The sequence below is a fragment of the Genypterus blacodes genome, unplaced genomic scaffold (assembly GCF_046128005.1).
Source record: "Genypterus blacodes isolate CSIRO-AG114 ecotype Tasmania unplaced genomic scaffold, CSIRO-AGI_Gbla_v1 ptg000022l_1, whole genome shotgun sequence".
Taxonomy (NCBI): domain Eukaryota; kingdom Metazoa; phylum Chordata; class Actinopteri; order Ophidiiformes; family Ophidiidae; genus Genypterus; species Genypterus blacodes.
The window spans coordinates 2,708,654-2,730,967 of record NW_027466835.1 but is presented as its reverse complement, the minus strand read 5'-3'; the positions used below and the strand labels follow the sequence as shown (position 1 = coordinate 2,730,967).

At 44.6% G+C, this 22,314-nt stretch overlaps 1 protein-coding gene across 1 annotated transcript in view; it reads right to left on the bottom strand.

The window, feature by feature from the left end:
• Positions 1-21,951, bottom strand: part of tnrc18 (trinucleotide repeat containing 18) — a 46,776-nt gene extending 24,825 nt beyond the window's left edge. The window contains exons 1-5 of the mRNA XM_076143001.1: positions 21,765-21,951; positions 19,771-20,119; positions 7,199-7,339; positions 3,837-3,938; positions 1,638-3,551 (exon numbers count right to left, since the gene is read on the bottom strand). Of these exons, the coding sequence (XP_075999116.1) occupies positions 1,638-3,551; positions 3,837-3,938; positions 7,199-7,339; positions 19,771-19,978 (2,365 nt within the window). The 5' untranslated portion in view covers positions 19,979-20,119; positions 21,765-21,951. The remainder of the gene's footprint in view (positions 1-1,637; positions 3,552-3,836; positions 3,939-7,198; positions 7,340-19,770; positions 20,120-21,764) is intronic.
• Between the last annotated feature and the right edge of the window lie 363 nt (positions 21,952-22,314).

The following is a 22,314-nucleotide window of genomic DNA, read 5'->3' as shown; positions in this document are numbered from 1 at the left end:
ATCTCCTCTCTCTCTCTCTCGCTCTTTCACCCCTTTCTCTCTTTCTCCAAGGCTGCCTGAAGGTCCCCAAGCAGCAGAGCTGGAGCAGTGCTCAAGTGTGTGTGTGTGGCCTGTAAAGGGGGCAAAAGAATTTAACAATCCCTGACATAGTCTGTAGGAAAGGTTTCAAGACTGTTACCAAGGTTACGGGGAGCCTGTCCCACATGCCATCCTCCCTGCATCAGAAAGCCAACGATTTCTCACACACACACACACACACACACACACACACACACACACACACACACACACACACACACACACACACACACACACACACACACACACACACACACACACACACACACACACACACACACACACACACACACACACACACACACACACACACACACACACACACACACACACACACACACACACACACACACACACACCTCTATCTATCCATCCCTGTCTTACTGCCTTCACTCCTTGCTGGCTCCTGTACATCTCTTCTCTAGTCACTTCTCCTTATTATGCCATTCTTTCTTCTCTCTTCCATCGATCAAACTATCGGTCCATTTTCTTCTGTCCGTCTCTATATCTCTCATCCCGCATTTCTCCATCATTTGTCTATCTGTTATTTCTGCATAAAGCACAGGGCTGGATGCTATTAGTCCAATCACTCCTGCTCAAGGAAGAAAATGAATAAACGCCCCCAACTGGCTTGTAAATACACACTTAATTAGACACACACACACACACACACACACACACACACACACACCTACAGTGTATTCTGAAAAAATTAAAATCACACAATTTCTCACATACACACAGTCCCTCATTGCTTAGCAACGTATCCATGGTCTTATTGTAATTCAAGGCTTGTTTGTAGCTTTTAGCTGCACCATGTAATGTCATGTTTAATGCAGTGAGGGTGGGGGGCTCAGGATAAAGAAAAAAGTGGGGAAAGAGCAAGGGGCCCTGAGGTGGGACAGTGAAGGAGGGCTTGTACAAAGACAGAAGAGGGCGAGAGAGAGAGAGAGAGAGGGAGAGAGGGAGAGAGAGAGCGAGCACTGTAGCTGAATGACCTTGACATACAGGAACAAAGCATGCAGTGGCAGAAATTGCAGTGCAGCATGGAGCCGACTGATGGGCCAGAAGGAAGCACATCCCATTACATAATTAGCAATTCAGGGGGAAGAATTGTTTCTACAATTCCAATCACATTACAGGCGCGAACACCTCAAACTCAAATGGCGTTGAAGAAACCGGACTTTGATAGGAAAAGAAAACGGCTCCTTCCATTATTCATAGGAACCAAATTCAGGAATAGTTTGCAATTGGTTCATTTAACTGAAGACATTGACATTCCTGACTCAGAAACGCCACTGTGAGCTGAAACCTGACCCAAGCGAAAATACATCAGGAAAACGTTTCAAGTATATTGAGTGTATTTGATGTAACTTGCCAGTAACAGATAAGAATAAAATGACTCGCAGATGACCTCGTGTTTTCTGAAGACATTTGTTATGTCATAAACTGGGAGCACCTCAGTGTGCTGCTGTCTCTCTGCATTTTCTGCCAACAGAGGTTACATTTCTATTCATCCCATGTGCATGGCTTTTTGTGGCACACAGACATATCCTTACCTTTGATGGATGTCTGCAGCAGTGGTCTCTGTGTATCTGAGGGTCCACCGGTCTGTTTGCTGCTGCCGCTGTCTCTCTGTCTGGCCACAGCCACGGCAATGCCGACAGGTGGGTGGCGAACCTCACCGTCCCCCTCCCTGCCAAACGAGCGAGCGCTGTCGGGCCGTTCTTGCTCTCTCTTCAGCTGGGGGGGCACCCTCAACGCCCCGGATCCACCTGTTCCGAGTCCCACCCTTTCCCTTTGCCTCTCTCGCTCTCGTTCTCTGTCTCTCTCCTGCTCTCTCTCCCGCTCTCGCTCCCTTTCCCGGTCCCTCTCTCTTTCAGCTGCTAGCCCAATATGACCGAGTCCCCCAAAGGGCCCTCTGGCCTCTGCGATGTGTCTGGACGATCCGGGGCCTTCGGCGGGAAAGTTCCCACTGTACTTAATGAGGCTCTGCATGGCTGAAACTTCAGTAGGATCCGAGGCCGCCGCGCCGCCTTGTTCCCCGCCACTCGTACCCCCCATTATTGACCCCGCGGGTCTGTAGAGCACGGTAGACGGGTCCAGGTAGCGTCTCTGACTCCCCTCTTCACCTGCACGCCCGTGCCCACCATGTCCGTGTTGGGAGGGGTGCGTTTGAGGGGAGTGACTGTGGGAAGAGTGGGGGTTGTGGCTGGGCTGTGCGTGGGTTGTGTGAGGGGAATGCGATGTCTGTGTGTGGGGGGGTTGGCTGTGAGGGGAGGAGAGTGTGTGTCCGTGTTGGGCTGCTAGGGCGGCCATTTGACTAGTGGCATAGTTGGCCAACGGGCTAATATTACTCCATTTGGGTTCAGCCCCGGCCCGTTCTATGCCCAATCGGATTGAATGTTTAGACATGTCCCTAGCTTCTGGGCTGAACTGTGATTGGCTAGAGGAATAAGCTGTGTCCTGGCCACGTTTACCAACAGAACCATTGGAACGAATCACAGAACCTTCCTCCCTTTGATTGCTTGAATCGCCAGACTGAGAGAGCCGAGGATGGTCCAACAAACTCCTGTCAGGGAACCTGTAGCTTTCCCTCTCCTTGTCTCTCTCCCGTTCATGCTCTCGTTCTCCTTCTCTTTCTCTTTCTCGTTCTCTGTCTCTGTGTTTGTTGTCGCGGGCCTGCGAGGCGATCTGAATGGGCCCAACTCTCTCGTCGTAAACCTCCACAGAAGGCACATATGTGGGCGCACTCACTCGCTGCTCTCTGATAGGCTCCCTCGGTGCGGACGGGTGGGGCAGACTGGCTGTAGAGGGCTGGAGCGCAGGAGGAAGGCCGTAGGAGATATGGAGGGTCCCGACTGAGGTGGCCACAGAGTCATTTCTCCTTTGTCTGTCTGTGTTAGAAACCGTGAGGGAGTTGGAGTTAACGGAGTTGGAGTTAACGGAGTTAGCGTTGGGGAAATGGTGGGGTCGAGAGCTGCTGTCCTCCTCTCGAACCCCCCTGTCCGTCTCTGGACCGTGATACCTGCCTGCAGCTCCGGCCCCAACTGAAATAAAGGAGGACCGCGGAGGCGACGGCCTGAACCTGGGCTCCCCTGAAGGTGTAGAATTCTGGGAGTGTGACTTCTGATGGTGGGAGGGCAGATGGAAGGGCCAGCTCTCTCTGTCTCTGTCGGTTTCCCGCTCCCGTTCTCTCTCCCTCTCCATCTCCCTCTCACTGATCTTCAGCCTGCGGTCCTCCTCGCTCCTCCCGTCCTGTGTCAGGTCCACCACACCGTGCGGCCGCTGTTCCTCTCTCAATCGCTCTCGCTCCCTTTCCTTCTCTCGCTCCCTCTCCGCCCGGTAAAGCCTGTCCCTTACCCCTTCACGGGACGTCCTCTGAGGAGGGGTGGAGCTGGAAGGGGCTGTTGGTGGAGCAGATGGCGGGTGGAGAGGAGACTGGGTCATGGCGGCCGGTAGGTAGAAGCCCTCTGAAACAGATCAAACATGTGAGTCAAACACACAAACATACACAAGGAAACAACACAAAGAGCTGAAGAACAAAGTGACACACTGCTGCACAAACTGAAAATACAACAATAACTGTGTGAGCACCTACAAGTGTGCACAAGCCAAGACAATGATGCAATATTAATGACGCTCTGCAGGAATTCATCACCCTTTGTAAAAACTGCTCCATAAAAACAATCAAACTGAACTAAATTCCGCCACTTCTGTACATTAACTCGTGTCTGTGGCGGCTGGGAGCCTCTGACCTTTATGAGAGTAGAGAGGGTGCTGGGTGAGGGAGGGGGGCTCCAGGTGTCCCAGGGACAGGTAGGGGCTGGGGTACAAGCTGCTCTGCAAGGGAGAGTAGCCTAGAAACACAGAAACAAACGGCATGTCACACACTTCAGTTCATACAGGGACAGAAACAAACGATGATTTCAAATGTGAAAATGGACTGCAACATAAAGACAATCAAGATCATAGGCACATTCAAACATTTTTTTACGCGCAACGTATTCAAAATAGATGGGATTCAAGCATGTAAACTTTGTATTGGCTGACAAACCGTGTAAGCAATCTCTACATAGCCTCTTCCTCACCTGCCAACGTTTCCTCTTGTGAGCCGATTGAGCAACGGGTCGTGTGTATTCATAGAACTCTATTAACTCCCTCCGTGTACATAGCTCGCACCACATTCTACTATGATTTCTGTACAGTACAAAAAGCCAACAGCCTGAATGAGTCAATTTTAAAAAGGGACTCAATCAAATCCTTGTTCCTGTGTCTGTGTGTAAGTTTACACGTGTCATTGTGTCACCTGTATTGTTAAACATTTGTCATTGTTGGGTTCGGTGGGCAAGAGTCTGCCCGACAGCCAGCTGCTACACTCAGAGACCGTATCTTAATATAGACGAAGCGCCTTGCACCCTAGCCCAGCAGCACTCTGTGGATTTCTGTGCCGGGAGACTGAGCTGCTCGCCGCGGCTCCGACGTCGGCTTAAGTCGCCGGACGGTGAGACATTCCTTGTTCCCACACCCTACGGCTCCAAGTTCACATCAAAGAGGGCGCTTCCATTCCAGTGCGGATAGGGAATAGAGGCACGGCATTAAACCTCCTCTTCGTGTCGAATGAGAGAAACAGAAGGAGGTGAAGGTTTGGAGGGGGAGACGGAAATAAAGGAGAAGAGAAGAGGCCTGTCGGATATGTTCCTTACAAAGCTGCTTTTAACCACAGTTAACAGCTAACCTCCATCTCTAACGCTTTTGCTACAGGGATCCATATCCAATGTCAGCCTCTAAAAACGTCTCCAGCTTTTAGGAACTTCAGTCGGTGTTAAAGCCAACAGCCAGGTTTTACCAAGGAGTCTTCACATATCACAGTTAAACAGGTCTATGGCTCCTTTTGCCAGCAGGGGGTGAACTTAAAATACTCCAGCCTCTATTGTAGATAAACCTTGAGTCAAGCTAGACAAGTAGATTTGTCCTTTCACCCTCCTGTCTTCTCTCGTACGTATAAAGAGCATAAACTAAGAAAATTTAGATTACTGGGGGAAAAACAAATCACACCATCTGATTTGCTTTGCTTGGGTGGTTCTGGACAAGATGCATGTCACATTGGAGATGCAATCAGTTTTCAAACGAATCCTAAATGGAGTCCGTTCGTCCTTCTCCTTTTACCTCACCGAAATGCGTTTCCTCCAATCTGACCTTCTACTCCGGCGAGATTTGAGACAAAAGCAGATGCAAGGGACTGAAGAGGGAGCGGAGATTTAATCTTGTAGCAGGCAGAAGAGGGGCAAGAAGAGAGAGAGGGAGAGAGAGAGGAAGGACAGCCGATATCCAAGGATGGACAAAACCCACTGGGGTGTGTGTGTATATGCAAGTCTCAAATCATCTTCGTAAGCTAGGACAAGGGAGGGAGGGGATGTCGCAGAAAAGTGGGGCAAGGAAAGCAAGAGACAGACAGATAGACAGACAGATAGACGGAGATAAAGTGCATTCTGGATAGAAAGCTCAAAAAAGAAACGAGAGAGGAAGATGGATTACAGTGAAGCGTGACAGGCAGCGTAAGGCAGTGGTAGAGGACAGAGAAACAAGACGCATATAGGACAGAGCCAGGAGCGCAGCCAGCAGCAGAGACAGAAATGGAACAGGATCCCACTGGTGTAAGCAATGAGATACAGAAAAGGAACGAGCCTCCTGGGCATTGGACAGCAGGACGGGGAGGGACGGTGAAAAATGGCACCGCTAAGCCATTTGAATTGTTGAAGAGGTGAGCGGAAGATTGTGCGGGAAGAAACGCTGGATGGAATCATGGAATGTGCTCGAAAAAATGGAATTAACTTTTTAAATGCGCAGCTGCACAGAATTTGGGAGGTTTTGGATGAGGGGCGTCAAAAGCATCCTTAAAGTGCATACCTCCACCAAGACCCAAAACCCTGTAATTATGACTCCCTCTGTCAATGATGCAATTGTGATGACACGTTGCCGCACTCACTCAACTTTGGCAGGCAATTATTGCCAAAACAGTAAGATTTTTTTTTTAAACTTTGTGACAACTGAACCAAGTGTAGGAGGAGATACAATCAACAGTGAGCAGAAAATATAGTTTTAAAAAAAAAAGCCCCAGAATAAAGAGTAAAGAAGAATCCCAGTGAGTTCTATGAATCAGGACAGCGAGTGTTCTGCAACTTCTGTCACCACAGAAAATAGAATGCCTGCGATAAAAATAAAATCAATACCACACATTCCTAAAAAGGAATCGCTGCATGCTCTGAGTTTACCCCTACAAAGGTGCGAGTTTGTGCATGGTGTCCAAGACAAGAAGAATATTAATATCATCTCAGTTTCTATAAGGGCTGTGTCTCCCTGAAGAGATTTAGTCCATGAGAATGCCGTGTTATTACCATGTTTATTTTACGGCTACTTACCATTGAACGGTAATTTTATACAGCATTTCAATTTAAATAAATGTATTGATGAATTAAAAGCTGCTGCTAAATTCAGACCCAGTGAACCAAAGATTTTTTTTGACATTTACGTTTTGGTGTTTTGCCCGATTGTGTAAATCTTTGAGTAAATCCAACCTTTCGTCATAACGTTGCCATGGCACTGTCAAACTTTAATGTGAAATTGTGGAAGTGCTGACAAATAACTAAAAATAAAAGTAATTCAGTATTACAACATTACATTCTTATTGACTCATTTCCGAAATACCAGAAAATGTTCGTCGAAAGTCCCTGGATGATATACGAGAAATAGACAAATAAGAAATATAAAGTAAGCAAGAAGACAAAGAAGCCATCCTACCATCCTCGTAGCTTCCTCCATTCCTTCTGGTTTGTTTACAATCCATTTTTATGACCCACAAAATTTGAAATAATATTTAAAAAACAAGCCACATAGCACATTATCTGAATATGGGCCAATCTGCCTTCCCCATTACTATAAAACATACATGTTATAGTAATATGAAGTATAGTAATATGAATACAAAGTTACACGGTGCAGTTTTAAGTTGTCATTTGATCCGCCACACATTTTCAGTATTATTTCATCTAGAATGTGTGAAACAATTCAATAGATTATTATTATTTGTCCACTGTGTTTCCTGTGTGTGGTCATTTACCTTCATGAGCATGTGACGCCCAGAGCTGAGCCATGTGCAGACTGCTGGGATTGGCAGATCTGTAAGCGGGGTCAGAGGTCAAGGGAGAGGGGCCCGGGTAACCAGACAGGAAGGGGCTGGAGCCTGGTGTGAAGGCGTCACCTAGGAGATGGGAAGACTGTAAGTCATCCTAATAACCACAATGACTAAACCAACAGATGACAAAGCAGCTCAAGGACTGAAGCTGCTCATTTGCGGTCACTTCCATACGGAGTGTGTGTGCGCACGTGTGTAGGTCACAATCAAAACATTATGTTGTGATTGTGTGGATAGCAGTCCCTTGTAATCACATTATTCCTCAGTTACCATGAACTTCATTTCAACATTCAATAACAAACACATTCCAATCCCTGGTAGCATTCCAAAATCCAAATATATAGGCAGGATCTCTTATATCTCCTATATCGTAGGATGGTTGATGCTTTTATCTGGTGGAGAGAATGACATTAATATTTATCACCTTTTAACCATCAACTCTGAACTGTAGTGTGTGCTAGACGTGAGGGGATAATGGCCTTCATGTGATTTTTGACAGATATTTAATTCATTTAATTTATTTAGCTACTAAAAGCCCTCTCACACTGACGGATGGGAGAAGTTGAGACAAAGCAACATTTACCATTTGAACTTGAATTGCAGTTGATACAATTACGGCACAAAATTAATTTCATATTACATATTTTCTGATTTAGCTTAATTTGAAATTCTGATTAAAGAAGCCCATGTCTGTTAGGTGGGGTGATATTGCAGCAGACCTTTCTTGCCTCTTCAGGCTGTGAGGCAACAGTGGCTCTGTGCTTTCACCAATGTGTGTGAACTGGTTGTTAGGCCTGTTTGTTCTTATGTTTCAGCTTGTTCAGCTTTAGGGGAGGTGTGCACTTCTAGTTTTCTGCTGTGTGGGACTCTGTGCAGACACAGGCCATCAGTTAAAAACCACCATTTTGCTGGTTCAACTGTAACTACCAATATTGCACAACCTGTGCTTTTACAGATGAATTATGTGTGTTACAATATACAGCCAGGCTCCTGTTCAGGCAGAAATATAAAGCGTCTTATTTTGGTGCTTTAAATAGACCAAACACACTCAGTCAGTCATAGATGCAGCCTGTTGCCAAAAGCCAAAATATCTCTCCTATGCCAAACAATAATACCAACACCTCAATCTTTATCTGTCATGAGGTCTGTGCTCCACAGCAACACAAATATCACTGCAGCCGCACAAGCTGTCAACAAAAAAACCCTCAAAATACATTTTGTATCTTGACATGATAACTTTATCGACTGTTTTTATTACACTTGAAGGATGATTCTCACCCCTGTGCCATCAGGCAACTCTGAACCTTTGATCCATTACTGGCTTTTCTAATGATAACCTTCTGAGAGCAGGAAAAGGTCTCATGTTTAGTTGAGCACACCCCAACTACCCAACCCATTAGTAAATGCACCGCACAGCCATTACCCTGATAAAACCAACAATGTGTGTAGGGGAAAGGGTGCTGTTAGTATGGACAGGGGGAGGGGAGTGAGTGTGTGTGTGTGTGTGTGTGTGTGTGTGTGTGTGTGTGTGTGTGTGTGTGTGTGTGTGTGTGTGTGTGTGTGTTAGTCCTATGGGAATCTATGAGACATGTGCACGCTCACTTTACCTTGCATCTAAATCAGTACATTAAAACCGCAGTCTGTCAGCGCCTGCACACACCATTACAAATCAATAGCTTTTTCTATTGAATGAATAGCTTTCAAATTAATCACAGAGATATATGATATATACACTACTGATGGAAAGATCGGAAACACTCAGAAAACACCCGGCCTTCTATTAAAAATCACATTTCATTAAAAGGAACTTGCAAAATGAATAGAAAATACAGTGTAGACATTGAGAAGGTTAGAAATAATGATTTCCGCTTGAGATAACAATTTTGTGTTTCAAATGTTGCTTTTGTAAAAGATTCCGCCATTTGCAGCAATGGCAGCCTTGCAGACCTTTGGCATTGTAGCTGTCAATTTTGTTGAGGTAATCTTTTGAAACCACCCCCCCCCCTCCCTTCCCATATGCTTCCTGAAGCTCCTCCCACAAGCTGGATGGGCTTGATGGGCACTTCATTCATACCCTACGGTCAAGCTGCTCACACAATAGCTCAATAAGGTTGAGATCTGGTGACCGGGCTGGACAATTACATCATTACAGACAAAATAACGGCTGCTTCTTTCCTACATCGCTCTTACATAACATGGAGCAGTGGTTTGTGTCACTGTCCTGTCGTAGCGTCCACACACAGGTTATGGCATGGATTTGCAAAACATTCCTTTAATCATGCACAAATTCCCCACTGTACTAGCACCAAAGTAACCCCACACCATCACATCTCCTCCATCATGCTTGACAGATGGCGTCCAACACTCAAGCTTCTTTTCATTTGTTCTGCGCTTCACAAATCTTCTTCTCTGTAATTCAAACACCTAAAACATACATTTGTCAGTCCATGACACCTCTATCCGATCATCCTCTGTCTACATTTGTGTGCCTATTTTAAACTTTTCCTTCTACTGGCCACTCTCAGATATGGCTTTTTGTTTGAAACTCTGCATAGAAGGCACCGACCATCCCAGAGTCGCCTCCTCGCCGTTAAAGATGAGACTGGTGTTTAGCCTGGTGTTTCTCCTGTGTACATAAGCACTAATTTGCTAAATGTAGCCGGACGCTGAGACTGGCGTTGTGCACGCGCCGCTAATTTAAGAAGATGCATGACAGTGGAGGAGCTGTTGTCCATTGTTATTATAACGTACTTAATCTTCAACACGACAAAGATATTTTTCGTGCTTGAACCAGAACGCCACATTCTAAATATTAAAAGGACATTTAAAAAAGCGGTGGAGCTCGTAAACAACATAAACAGCATACAACCACGCTTCCATACAGCTGCCCCTTATTTCTCATGATTGGTTCCCACGCACCAAGTGAAAGCTTAGGCACATTTCCATCACTTATTCACAACAGACGCATTATCCCAGCATTGTAACTTTCTCTTAAGGTGGGATAAAGATGAAAATATCCCTGCATATCAGCGGTGCACCCATTCACACATGGCCCCATGCTGGAACCAATTGGCATCGACAACATTGACAATCGCATTCTGATCAATTTAATTGTATTGTAATTGATTTTTTAATACTCTTTCAAAAAGGAAGTCCAAATGATTTCAAATGGAACCGTGTGTATATACACTTGAGCAAATGCACATTAAAATGTACACGGCTTGTGATTCACAGCAAGTTACCACTTCTCATGCAGAGTGCAAAGGAGCAGCCTGATGAAATCAAAATTAGACCTTACTGCTTACACTTACTGTATCATGTATTATTCATCACAGCAGAGACAGATATTCAGATACATTACACTTACTATTAATCTGTTGTCATCCATCCATCCTGGGCACACTTTATTACACTGTGTATTGTGGTAAAGTGTGCCCTTATAAGGATGCCAGGTGATGTCATGACTGAAAGACGTAATGCATCGGCATTGTTTTCACAATAATTGACTTATGTGATGTGAATTATTAACTATATGATGTCAATAAAGGGTGGAATCCTTGGTGTGTGTGTGTGTGTGTGTGTGTGTGTGTGTGTGTGTGTGTGTGTGTGTGTGTGTGTGTGTGTGTGTGTGTGTGTGTGTGTGTGTGTGTGTGTGTGTGTGTGTGACTCCAGTGTAACCACACTTGCGTCGCTGTGGCAGTTCCACACATGTGCAAGGCTAAACACTTAGCTGTAGCTTTTGAGTGGCAACATGCAGCCCGAGATGGAGAACCTGAGCAGGGCGAGTGAAGAGTCGCTCCCTAAACGTGCCACAGTTTGTCTGCAAACATTTCCCAGAGCAAAGTGTGATTGAAAATGCCAGGTTCCGTAACATACCACACACATACTTGAGCGCAGATTCTATTGTAGATGTAATCCCATCGCAACAAAACCTGACATACAGTATGTAATCAGGTCAAGCCAGAGATAAAGATGTCGCTTTGCGTTGGTTTGATTGTTCCGGCGTATTGTACAGCATAATCTCTTTAAGCTGCATACAGGTTCTGATTACGACTCTTTAAATGTTGTATTTTATATATCAGATTGTTTACACTGTCTGTCGGGTGGCAGTACTTCTGTACGAGACCATTTACAAACTCAGGTGTGTAAACTATGTCAAGTATGGAACTGGTCCAAAAATTTGTCTCGCTCTCACCAACAGATCATGTTGTACTTATAACCTGGTGTGTCAAACACACTCACACTGTACACACACAACCAACAGCTGTCAAAGATGTTATGGTCCTACTTGGACACGGACACACACACGGACACACACACACACTATATGGATCAAAGTCTAAAGCATCATAGCCTGCAGGCCTTTCATCCATATTTGCAGGGTGCAACTACACACAGCCCGGTTGCAGTTCATGCCAGTTATTGAGTAGAAATACAATACTAAATTCCCTTATACCTTCCTTAACAGACTGGGTGAGTGAGGGAGGAGGGAGGGAGGGACGAGGTAGTAGGAAAAATGTTTGCACTCCTCATTCCAGAAACAACATCCAAATGGTAGCTGAGTGGGTGGGTGGATTTTTCTTTAAATGTTTGGGAATTGCTCTCTCGTTTCCTCACACTCTGGTTCTCTCAGCCCTTTGCTTGCTTACTTCCTTCCCTCCCTCCCTCCCCGCCGCCTCTTTACAACTTCATCCTACGTTGAACATGCGCGCGCACTTTGGCCCCTGCTTCACAGGACAGCCAGCTCGGCATAACGGGATGAGAGACCTGCCAAGAAACACAATCTCTGACTTCCCAAAAGAGTTTTGAGCGCCTGAATTCAGATCCTCATGAGAAACATCTATCATCAGAGAGGAAGAGGAGACCTGCCCAAGATCAATTCTGACACAACCGCAGCAACATATCCAACACACACCCAAGGAAAATCAGCCAAATCAAACCCAACAATCGAGTCTGGATAGTAAATCGATCGAAAAACGACTGAACAGACTCCAAAAACAACAATAAAGGAACATGTACAAAAGCACATAAATATTCACAAAAAGAATCTATGGTATAAATGTCTGCTACACAAAGTACACACTCTGTGGACCCATCTGTTATCCATCAGTGCTGCTCAGAGTGGGGGTTAGCTGGGGGGAAATCTCTATTGATCTCCTGTTTTTATTCCCTGCAAGAGGGAGAGTAAAAGTCAGTCTTTCTATTTTCTGTCTACTGACACACTGACATTGGGAACATTTATTCTGTCTTCCCAGAATGAAAGAGCTCCTACACACACACAAACACACACGCACGCACACACGCACACACGCACGCACACGCACGGCTGCACACATGTCGTGCCAACAGATCTCGTGTTTTATCTTTTGTGTGTGTGTACTGGATAGGGGGCTGATGGTCAGGATCGCTACCATGTGGCTCAGTGTGTGTGTGATGCAATCCATGTGTGTGTGGCTTATTCACATTTTTATCATAACTGTAATAGTGGTAAAATGAGTCACACACTGTACTGTTATTTATCGAAGTCATACATAATGGACTTCTAGCAGATTAATAGTGATTTTTGCAAGTAAATAAATTAATCAACAATTTTGAGAGGAAATGTTGTGGATAATTAGAGCCGGTAACTTGCACACACACACACACACACACACACACACACACACACACACACACACACACACACACACACACACACACACACACACACACACACACACACACACACACACACACACACACACACACACACACACACACACACACACACACACACACACACACACACACACACACACACACACACACACACACACACACACACACACACACACACACTAGAAATACACCAGTCAGCGTTAGAGCGTAAAAAACAAGATTGGCTACTGTCCAATATCATAGAATTCATTTTTTTTCCAGAGTCTAATGGATTGACTGTGGGCCAGCGTACAGTGGGTTTAATCTACCACCATCTTCCCAACGGCAGCCTCTATGTCAAGAAGTGCATTTCTTAATTTTCCAAAATGTTTGAATCAAGCTTTCACAGAATAACTAAACCATGTCTCAATATCTAAAAGATCATTCAAGATTTCTAAATTGATGTATTTGATCAAATCGTGAATCGAGTTTTTCTGTGTGTTATGTCACAGGAACTTTGGGTAAAGGTTCCCAGACATTCAGCACACCGCCTGAAGCAGGTCACATCATCTTCCTCACTGCATTGAGGTGTTGCTCAAGAAATCCTCATGTGAAGACAACGGGTGTTACGACGACACACTCCTTAAAACCAACAAATGGGTACATATTTAAAACAGGTGTGCGCTTTCACACACGAGCACACACACACACACACGAGCACACACACACACACACACACACACACACACAACAGAAGTCTGAACGTACAGGTACAAACTAAAAATTTTGTCCGTTTCATCCAAATGCATAAATGAATGGAATGAATAGATCTGCCGTTCAATCAGTACACATGAGTCATTACTTAAAACAGAAAGTCCAACAGGTGAAGACATGGACAGCTATAGTATGGATAGAATTCTGACACCGAACATTAAATAGTTTCATGCTTGAGGAAATGATCCAGATGTCCGTCCGTTAATCAGAGTTCACCAACACTGACATTTCTATCTGATTGAGGTCTTTGTCCTCATCAGTCCCATTGGATTTGAATAGGAGCATTAAAGTGCCTGTTAAACATACTAGGAGAGGTTCTTACTACCAGGAAATGAAGAGATCCACTAGGGGCCAGAGATGTCAACACATTACACATCCCATCACAGATGTGAGATATAGTTGCATAATCATTCCCATTACAATGAAAAGAAACAAATGAATTCTCATCTGATAGAAACTCCTGACAGTACCGAGAATTCACAGTTCATATTAAAAGTCCAGGAATTGTAAGCAAGCTTCTCCTGGATTTTAAGTCCGTATGTTTACATTCCAAGGCCGGGGATTGTTTTTATTTTCAAGACAGTGCTCAGAGCCACAGTGAGTGTATGTGTTTAGTTTATTCCGGGATATTTGCTTCACTTTATTAGTGGATTGGTTTACATGCAGCGGTTGTATTTGTAAATAAAAAAACTGCCAGATTAAAGTCGGTCAGGAGATCTGACAATGCTTCTTTTTTTAATATTCAAAAGCAGACTTACTACTAGTATCAGAATCTCATTTACCATGTCGTGTCGCAAAAATATGTTTGTGTATAGTTTTGCCTATAAATAAGTAATCTGTCAAAACTTATTTTATTAAAGAATTGCTGTAAATGCGAGTTGTGGTGTTTAAAGTGTCTGCATTAACAGTGTGAGCACGCAAACTACCCCCCCCCCCTGCTTCAACACACTCTCATTGTGACTGCTGCTCCTAGTGCTATTAATGATTAATCATCTATTATTAGACAAGCTGCTTTAACTAACCGGGAAATATTTGCATTTGTAAAACACGACACACGCACAATTTCAGAAATGAATGAAATACCCAGGAATAAAAACAAAACATTACGAGAACACTGAACATTAACAAGATAGATGGATAGATGGCTCATCTACGTGCTTCAATACATTCATTTACAACTGCAGAATTTAAGGTTAGCTAGCTATCATACACTTATAATGTTTAAATGAAATGTAACCGACTTCTAATCCAAGTTCCATTCATTAGTAAGCGAACGTGCCGAATGTTGCACAGTTGAGTTTCTCCAAATTCCTAAACACACTGATACAATCAACTGCATCCAAAACATTTTCTCACACCACAGCCTCCTCATTACACACAGTGAATTCCCTCGAGATAATAAACTTTTCATCTTATCTTCTTATTCAATCAAAACATGGCTCGGTCCGATATTACAGAGCTTGACAGGACTGTTGAAATCTTGAAGGGTCCTGACTATTCATGTTGAGCTCTAATTCATCATCATATAGAGGGGAAATAAGTCAATAACCTTAAGGAACATGTACAAGAGGTGTTTGTATGATGAACAAAAGCCACAGCAACTGGCTAAGTAGGCTTCTAATTGGTTGGGATCATTTCAGCAGAGATGTGTCAGATGTCAGGGGTTTGATCAGGTTTGCGTTCAGGTTCTCTTGGTGGCTTGACCGGCTGAAGCACATTCTCTACCATATAGTTAACGGCTTGAATTTGTGACTGTGACTCACGTGTCCCTACACACTCTGTTTTCTTTGAGTCGCAGGATTCTGGGACAACCATTATAAACAATAACCCTTATGTAATGCGACACATAGAGACTCAGCATACACCCAAACACACAGACATAACACACTGTGTGACCTTTGTGTGTTTGAGGCTCTTGTTTGAGCTGAAGGGAGGGATCTGGCAGAGCGAGAGCGTTAGCTAATGCTTTGAGTATTTCAACATGCTGCGGCATGCTTGTTTCACACACAACACATACACACCAAACTATCCGTCTTATGTTTGACAGCTCCGTGCGCGCGTGCGTGCACATTGTATGTGTGTGTCGTTTGTCTGCCTGTGACAGGTTTATTGTAGCAGGGCAGCGGTGCTGTGTGCTTTCTCTTTTAAGGAGCCTTTTTTCTCTCCTGAAGGATTCAATTAATCTGAGAGGCTACGTGTCCGGGCCACATCTTCTCACAAACACAGCGGTCTGTGTCTTGAATACGTATAAACACACACTCGCCACATTAATTTCAAAGTAAACGAACACACAGAAAGTAGATACCGGTATTGAGAGCAGACAACCCTGACCTGTGTAGTGCATGGCTGTGTGGATTACACTTCAGTGCCTGTGTGTGTGTGCAACTGGGTGAGAACGTTTGAAGGGGGGGTACCACATTTATCTAACCATGTATGAACACATTGTGTTCAGGGCAAATCTCTTCCTTTTCTCTACAGAGTCCCAGAGGGAAACCCCCACACTAAGCATAATCACATGCTCCTGTTCCTATAAACAATACCTCAATCCTCTCATCTACACCGTTTCCCCCTCTCTCTCTCCCACCCTCACACACACATACACAAAACACCACCTAAGCTCTTGCCCTCCAAAAACAAAAACCAAAACCACTTTCCACCTCAGGGATCATACTCATTTAGATCTCTTCTCTCCATTTCCATGCATCTTAAGCCTTTTTCCTCTCATCTATTGACCTTCTATCCAATCTCTGTCCTCTGAGCCTCACTCCCATCTTCCTCTGCTACCACAAGGACACTAAAAATGTGCATGTTTATATGTGTGTGTGTCAGTTGAGTCAGTTCAGTGGGTGAGTGAGGCACAATAGTTGGTGGTTGGGGTGTGTCATCCCTCTTTCTCGTAAATGAGGGACATTGCTCTGAATGATATTCTGGAGTCAGTGAAGTTGTTTGTCCTGATTGGCGCTCCCAAACTTCAGTCAGTAATCACCCACAACAATAGCGAGTTGATACAACGCCACAGCCACTTTTCCCATGACTGCTTTAGAAACGTTTTTCACAGAATCTGCTCTAAACATCTGTGAAAAGATGTTTACAGACATTGTTGTTTGAAAGAATGGGATGAGAAATGCCTTTTCTAAGCAGAGTAGCAAGAAGCAAACGTTCTCCCGTTACATTTTTATTTAGCAAAACAAATGGTTTTCACTTGGGAGAAAAAGCCTCAATCATTTGTGGCACGTTACAAAATCCATTTCAATCTGATTCCAGGCGACTCACTCCCATTATAAGCCAACACCTGCTGGTGATGATAGTAACTGGTGGAGTATTATCATAGGTGGGAGGTGTTTGTTTAGATGTCAGTTGGAAATCTGGTTTCCATTCGCCTAAGCACTGTGCTTCAGATGTACATTTTAGGAATTTGTTCATTGTTCAGCGAATCATATATATGAAAACATTACAGGAGATGTTGTATCTGCTTTTTCACTGTGTCTTGCACAAGGAGGAGGATTGCGTCATTGGCAGAAGTCCCGATAGCGAAATCAGACGAATAGATGTCTTAGTAACAAACATCTCTGCAGTATGTTGCTTAGGTGACAAACATTTCTTCATCCCGCTATCCTTAATCTAAAACAATATTTACTTAACTCCATCTTGATCAACTACGCTTCTATTTTAGCCATAGTATGATGAATGCATTGTGGGTTCCATACCAAACAACATTGTCAGCCATCTCTGTGGCCTCCGTGTCACTGATTCAGCTTCTACCTCTGCTGCTCTGGGATGAAAGAGGGAGGAAGGAGGAGGAAAGGGACAGATGGCCTCAATCTGCTCACGGGGGCTCAGGCAGACCTCCAGTTGACTGAGGACCATTTACAGCCATTTTACATCTGTAAACAGTGACTGAGACCCTTGTGACTAAATTGGAATACATACTGCATCAGAAAAAAGTAAGATTTGTATTGGAGGTGTAAATAAAACACCTTAAGAATAGCAATAAGCACTAATGTCAAAGTGTTTGCAATACATTTAAAATCACACACACACACACACACACACACACACACACACACACACACACACACACACACACACACACACACACACACACACACACACACACACACACACACACACACACACACACACACACACACACACACACACACACACACACACACACAAAATTGAACAGAAAATTCTAAACAAATCCATTAAACAAATATAAACAAAACAGCGGGCTGACCTTGGCTCATCTGATTCCCTGAGCTCTACTGGCTATTGCAATTAAAAAGGGAGGTTATGAACATTTGCGAAAACATCATAATTGTGACCCGGGATGCTGATCGGGTTTGTAGGCTAATGCGTGAAGCTTTGATATGGAAGTGCACCATAAAGCTAAATGACCGGTGTCGTACAGTGGTATGTTTTAGTGAGTGGAGGCTGTGAGTGTGTGTGTGTGTAAGGGAAATGTGAGTGAGAGAGAAAGGTCAGTGTGTGTGTGGGCAGAATAAAATGTAAAGTAAACCTGTTCCACATATGCCAGTACACACACATACACAGTTTGTCTCAGGGCCACAGGATGCACTAACGCCCTGGCACACACACACACAAGAAGACAGGATTTACCGACAAATAGCATTTGCGCACTCGCCGGTGCATTCACAGCTCTAAAGATCACCTGCTCTGTGCCGTGACACGTGGATCGCTCTAACAATACATGCAGTGCGTTGATTTAATCTATGACAACTTGTCTGCTGTCTGTTTAAGATGGGTGTTTTGGTTCTGCCAGCATGTCACAGTATCACTTCATCGGCGCCCTGCCCTGTAAGCAGTGACTCACTTAGCTCGACCTCCTGCACATTGCTTTCCTAATGACAAGTAAAGGCACTAAAAGACGGCGAACTCCGATAATCTGGAACATTTTCTACTTCACTCTAGGGTTTAACCCTGAAAAGGAAGCAACTATCCGTCTGCCGCACACAGTCAATATGCTTTGAACCTAAAAATACAACAATGTGCAGGCCTTCACTTAGTACGACCACAAAACTGTATGCAAATACCAGATATTATCTTTTTTGCACAATGTTATTTCAAGGATTCCAGTACAAACAACTGGAACAGGTGACGCTGTGACATCAGCAGCCCCATGGGGAAAAGCAAAGATCATGTGCTGACTGAGGAGTCGTTGTTGTAAAAGCAGATTTGCATAAACAGACACACACACCAGGCAGGTACACGGAGTGTTCACGTTGTGTTGCCTGGGCCAGGTTAACAACAAAACCCTATCATTCTAACACACCAAATGTGTGCAGTGTGTGCTAGTTTTACAACCCATACTCCCCATCATCCTCTCTCCAGGCACACACAAACACACACACTCAAGTTCCCCGCTGTATCTGAAGCAGCAGCACTACAGTCCAACAGAATCGTACAAATGCAGGAAAAGCAACATCAGCCTTTTGCAAAACGCTCAACAAGAGCAGCTTATACACACACACAGTAATGACTTACCAACATTTACCGTTTGCTCTCAACACACACTCAGTCATACACTCTCCATCAATTTCCCCAAACACACATAGTTGTCCGCCATCCCCTGATCACAATTTATGACACCTCTCCGTTGTTTCAACACACACACACACAGAAACACGCCCATGCGCACGCACACATACATATGACACCTCTATACTTTCACAGCAATGTGCAATTGTCGACATGCGATCCAAGAGCATTGTACATTAACCCGCACACTGCTGCACCACCCACACCACAGCTATTTGACAGTCAGCCCCGTTTGAGCTTTTAAACGCTACCGTGGGCGTGTAGTAAACTGTGGAGGGGTTTTTTCGGCTAATGTACCGTCCATCGCAAATGATGAGGGTCATAAAATGCTTCCATATTTCCACATTCGAAAGTTAGAACAGCCACTCCCCTCTTCATCATCTCACTGCTGTCACTGACACTCACTAACTATCTGCGTTTTAGCGCAGCGGTATTTTAAGTTACATTTGATTTGATTTTAAGCGTGTGGTTATAAAGACAATACCAAATCAAAGCCATTTTAAATCACAACAACGTTTCCTTACTGTGGTGTGGATGTAGGTTAATGGCCGATGGCAAGAATTTTCCGGAGTGAAGAGGTGGCGGATGACTCGCGCCCAAGTGGCCGGGAGAGGGAGGGATCCTCCCGGCTGCAGCTGCTGCTCCAAGTCGGTGAGACTCCATTGCGAGACCCGCCAACAACGGAGGCGGTACGTGGACGGATCGAGGAGGTCCGAAATCTCTGCCATCCATTATCCACAGAGGGGAAAGTTGTTAAAAGAAATAGTCCGTTCGGATGTGCTTTTCTTCTGAAAAAGCCAAAAAAAACCCGGCTATAATAATGTCTTTAGTTTTCCTGGCGACTCGGACTCTTCATCAGCCATCCTGCTGCTCCTACGAGATACAAAAAGAAGCAACATTTGACATGGGATCTACGGACAGAATGGGCACATTTTCTGCTGTGTGGTAGTTTTAAGATTTCTCTTCTTTCCTGCAAACGGGCGGCCATACATGCAATGACGCAGTTTAGAAAAACACTCCAAAACTAAACGCTGGTCATTAGCTGCTCGTCAGTAAACCTTTACGATTTGTATCCCGATGCATCAGAAATACAGAGTACAAAAGTATGTTTCGCTAAATCGGCGATAGTATCATCAAATATTCAAGCGGACTAGCAGCACTCCACCCCCACTGCTCACCGAGCAGGCAGCCGCTCCGGGACTTCGCTTCCCAGGGTAACACAATCAGGAGGCCGGCGGCAAACCGCTCTGCTACGGCCATCGGGACACCGTGCAATGGAAACGCATGCCGTTGTAATTGTAATAACCCACTCTTTCTTTACCGATTACACCACTGCTTTCCTAAACCGTAAACCGACAATATATATGGCCCGAGTCGCCATGTAAACCAATACACCATAAATACTGGAGGCGCATCAAATATAAATTTCAGACGGGTTAAAAATAAATAAGGCTGCAAATGCTGCATCATTAATCAGCGGGGTTAGTGGTGTTTTGTTCCCCGCAGACGCGAAATCAGTCTGGGCTACTTCGCGAATGGACATGGGTGCTGCCCGTGGAAAGAAATCCTAACCCAGCCCGTAAGCACTTCACTGCGCTGTTGAAAAAGTAAAAACCCAATTTGCTACACATTACCGACTATCGATCGAACATATCAAAGTCTAAATTAACATTAGGGTTGTAATGGTGTGCATTTACAACATAAACCACAGGGTAAGTCCAGGTTAATCAGAGTTTATCCACACGAATGACGCGCCGCCTTGAATCCGTGGAAGGTTGATTTAAACCGTTCCAGGGAACCAGTACTTAATATACACACAGTCCCGATTATTATAGTCCATTAAAAATTTGAAATGGAATGAAAGGAAAACAACAACAATCAAATGGGACTCAAATCCCGTAGGCAACATCAGCTCAATTTTGAAGTGTCTTAGTGACTAAAAGAACAACGTATTTTATAAAATTTAGATAACTAATACGCGAAAACAGATATTAAATCACTGTAAGATTAGATGCCATGAAATTCAAAGAGAATGAGGCAAGTTAACCTTCAAGGGCTGAGAGCAAAACACATTACAGCTATGACTCGTGATATCCAGGCGGGCGGGATCTCAAGAATGGCTTGTTGGGAAATCACAATAAAGCGTTTTTAGTTTTTAAAAACCCGCAGCGAACGCATGTTTCCCCCGTGAGCGTGCTTAACTAGTTTCGGTATGCAGCTGTGTGCTTTTCGGTTGAGATCCATGCGGCGCGGCAGCAGGGAACTCACCATAACAGCCACGTTTCAAACTTTTCAAGCTTCCATTAACGACACGCAAAACTTTCACGAAGGAAATGCCTCAAAAGGTAGGTTTCCCTCACCGCCAACACTCCTAAAATGCAAAACGGGCCGTGTGTATTAACCTCCCCGCGCTTTTCACCGATATTAAAAAACGACGTGCGTTTTAAAAGACCGAGCATTGTGACATTTTAGCAGGAAAGGGGAAACTAAACAAGAAAGAAACACGCCGATTGCTTACTTGAACGGGGAAATCTGTGGCGAGTGATACAATTGTAAACGATTCTCAAAATCCGTCCGGGTTGCAGGACGAACTGTTGTAGTCCATCAGAGGCTAGTCCGGAGGTAAACTGGGGGATAACTGGGGGGAGAGAAAGCCCCTGTCGCGTCCGTAAACTCCTCAGCAATGAAGCGCAGCATTGTTTTGCAAGCCCCGCCCCCTCCCTTCCCAAGCACCCAACCCAGGCCGTCGCACACGCGCTATAGAGCCCTTCTCTGATTGGCTAGCTCACGTGTACGTCTACGCCCTCCGTCGAAGAAGAAGAAGAAAAAAAAACGCTGGTCGCTCGCCAGCTCTATAAAACCAATTATGAGGCGAGGAGGGTGAGCAGTTTCAAGGTCCCCCTCTTCCTCTAAAATTCACTGATCAAAACAAGCAGGGAGATTTTTTTTTCTTTTTTGAGTGGGGGCCAGTTTAAGGGCTATACTACCCCCCCTTCTTACACAGTACACACACACAGCCACACACTCATACCCACTTCAACACAGATTAAAATAGCGGCGCAAGGGGG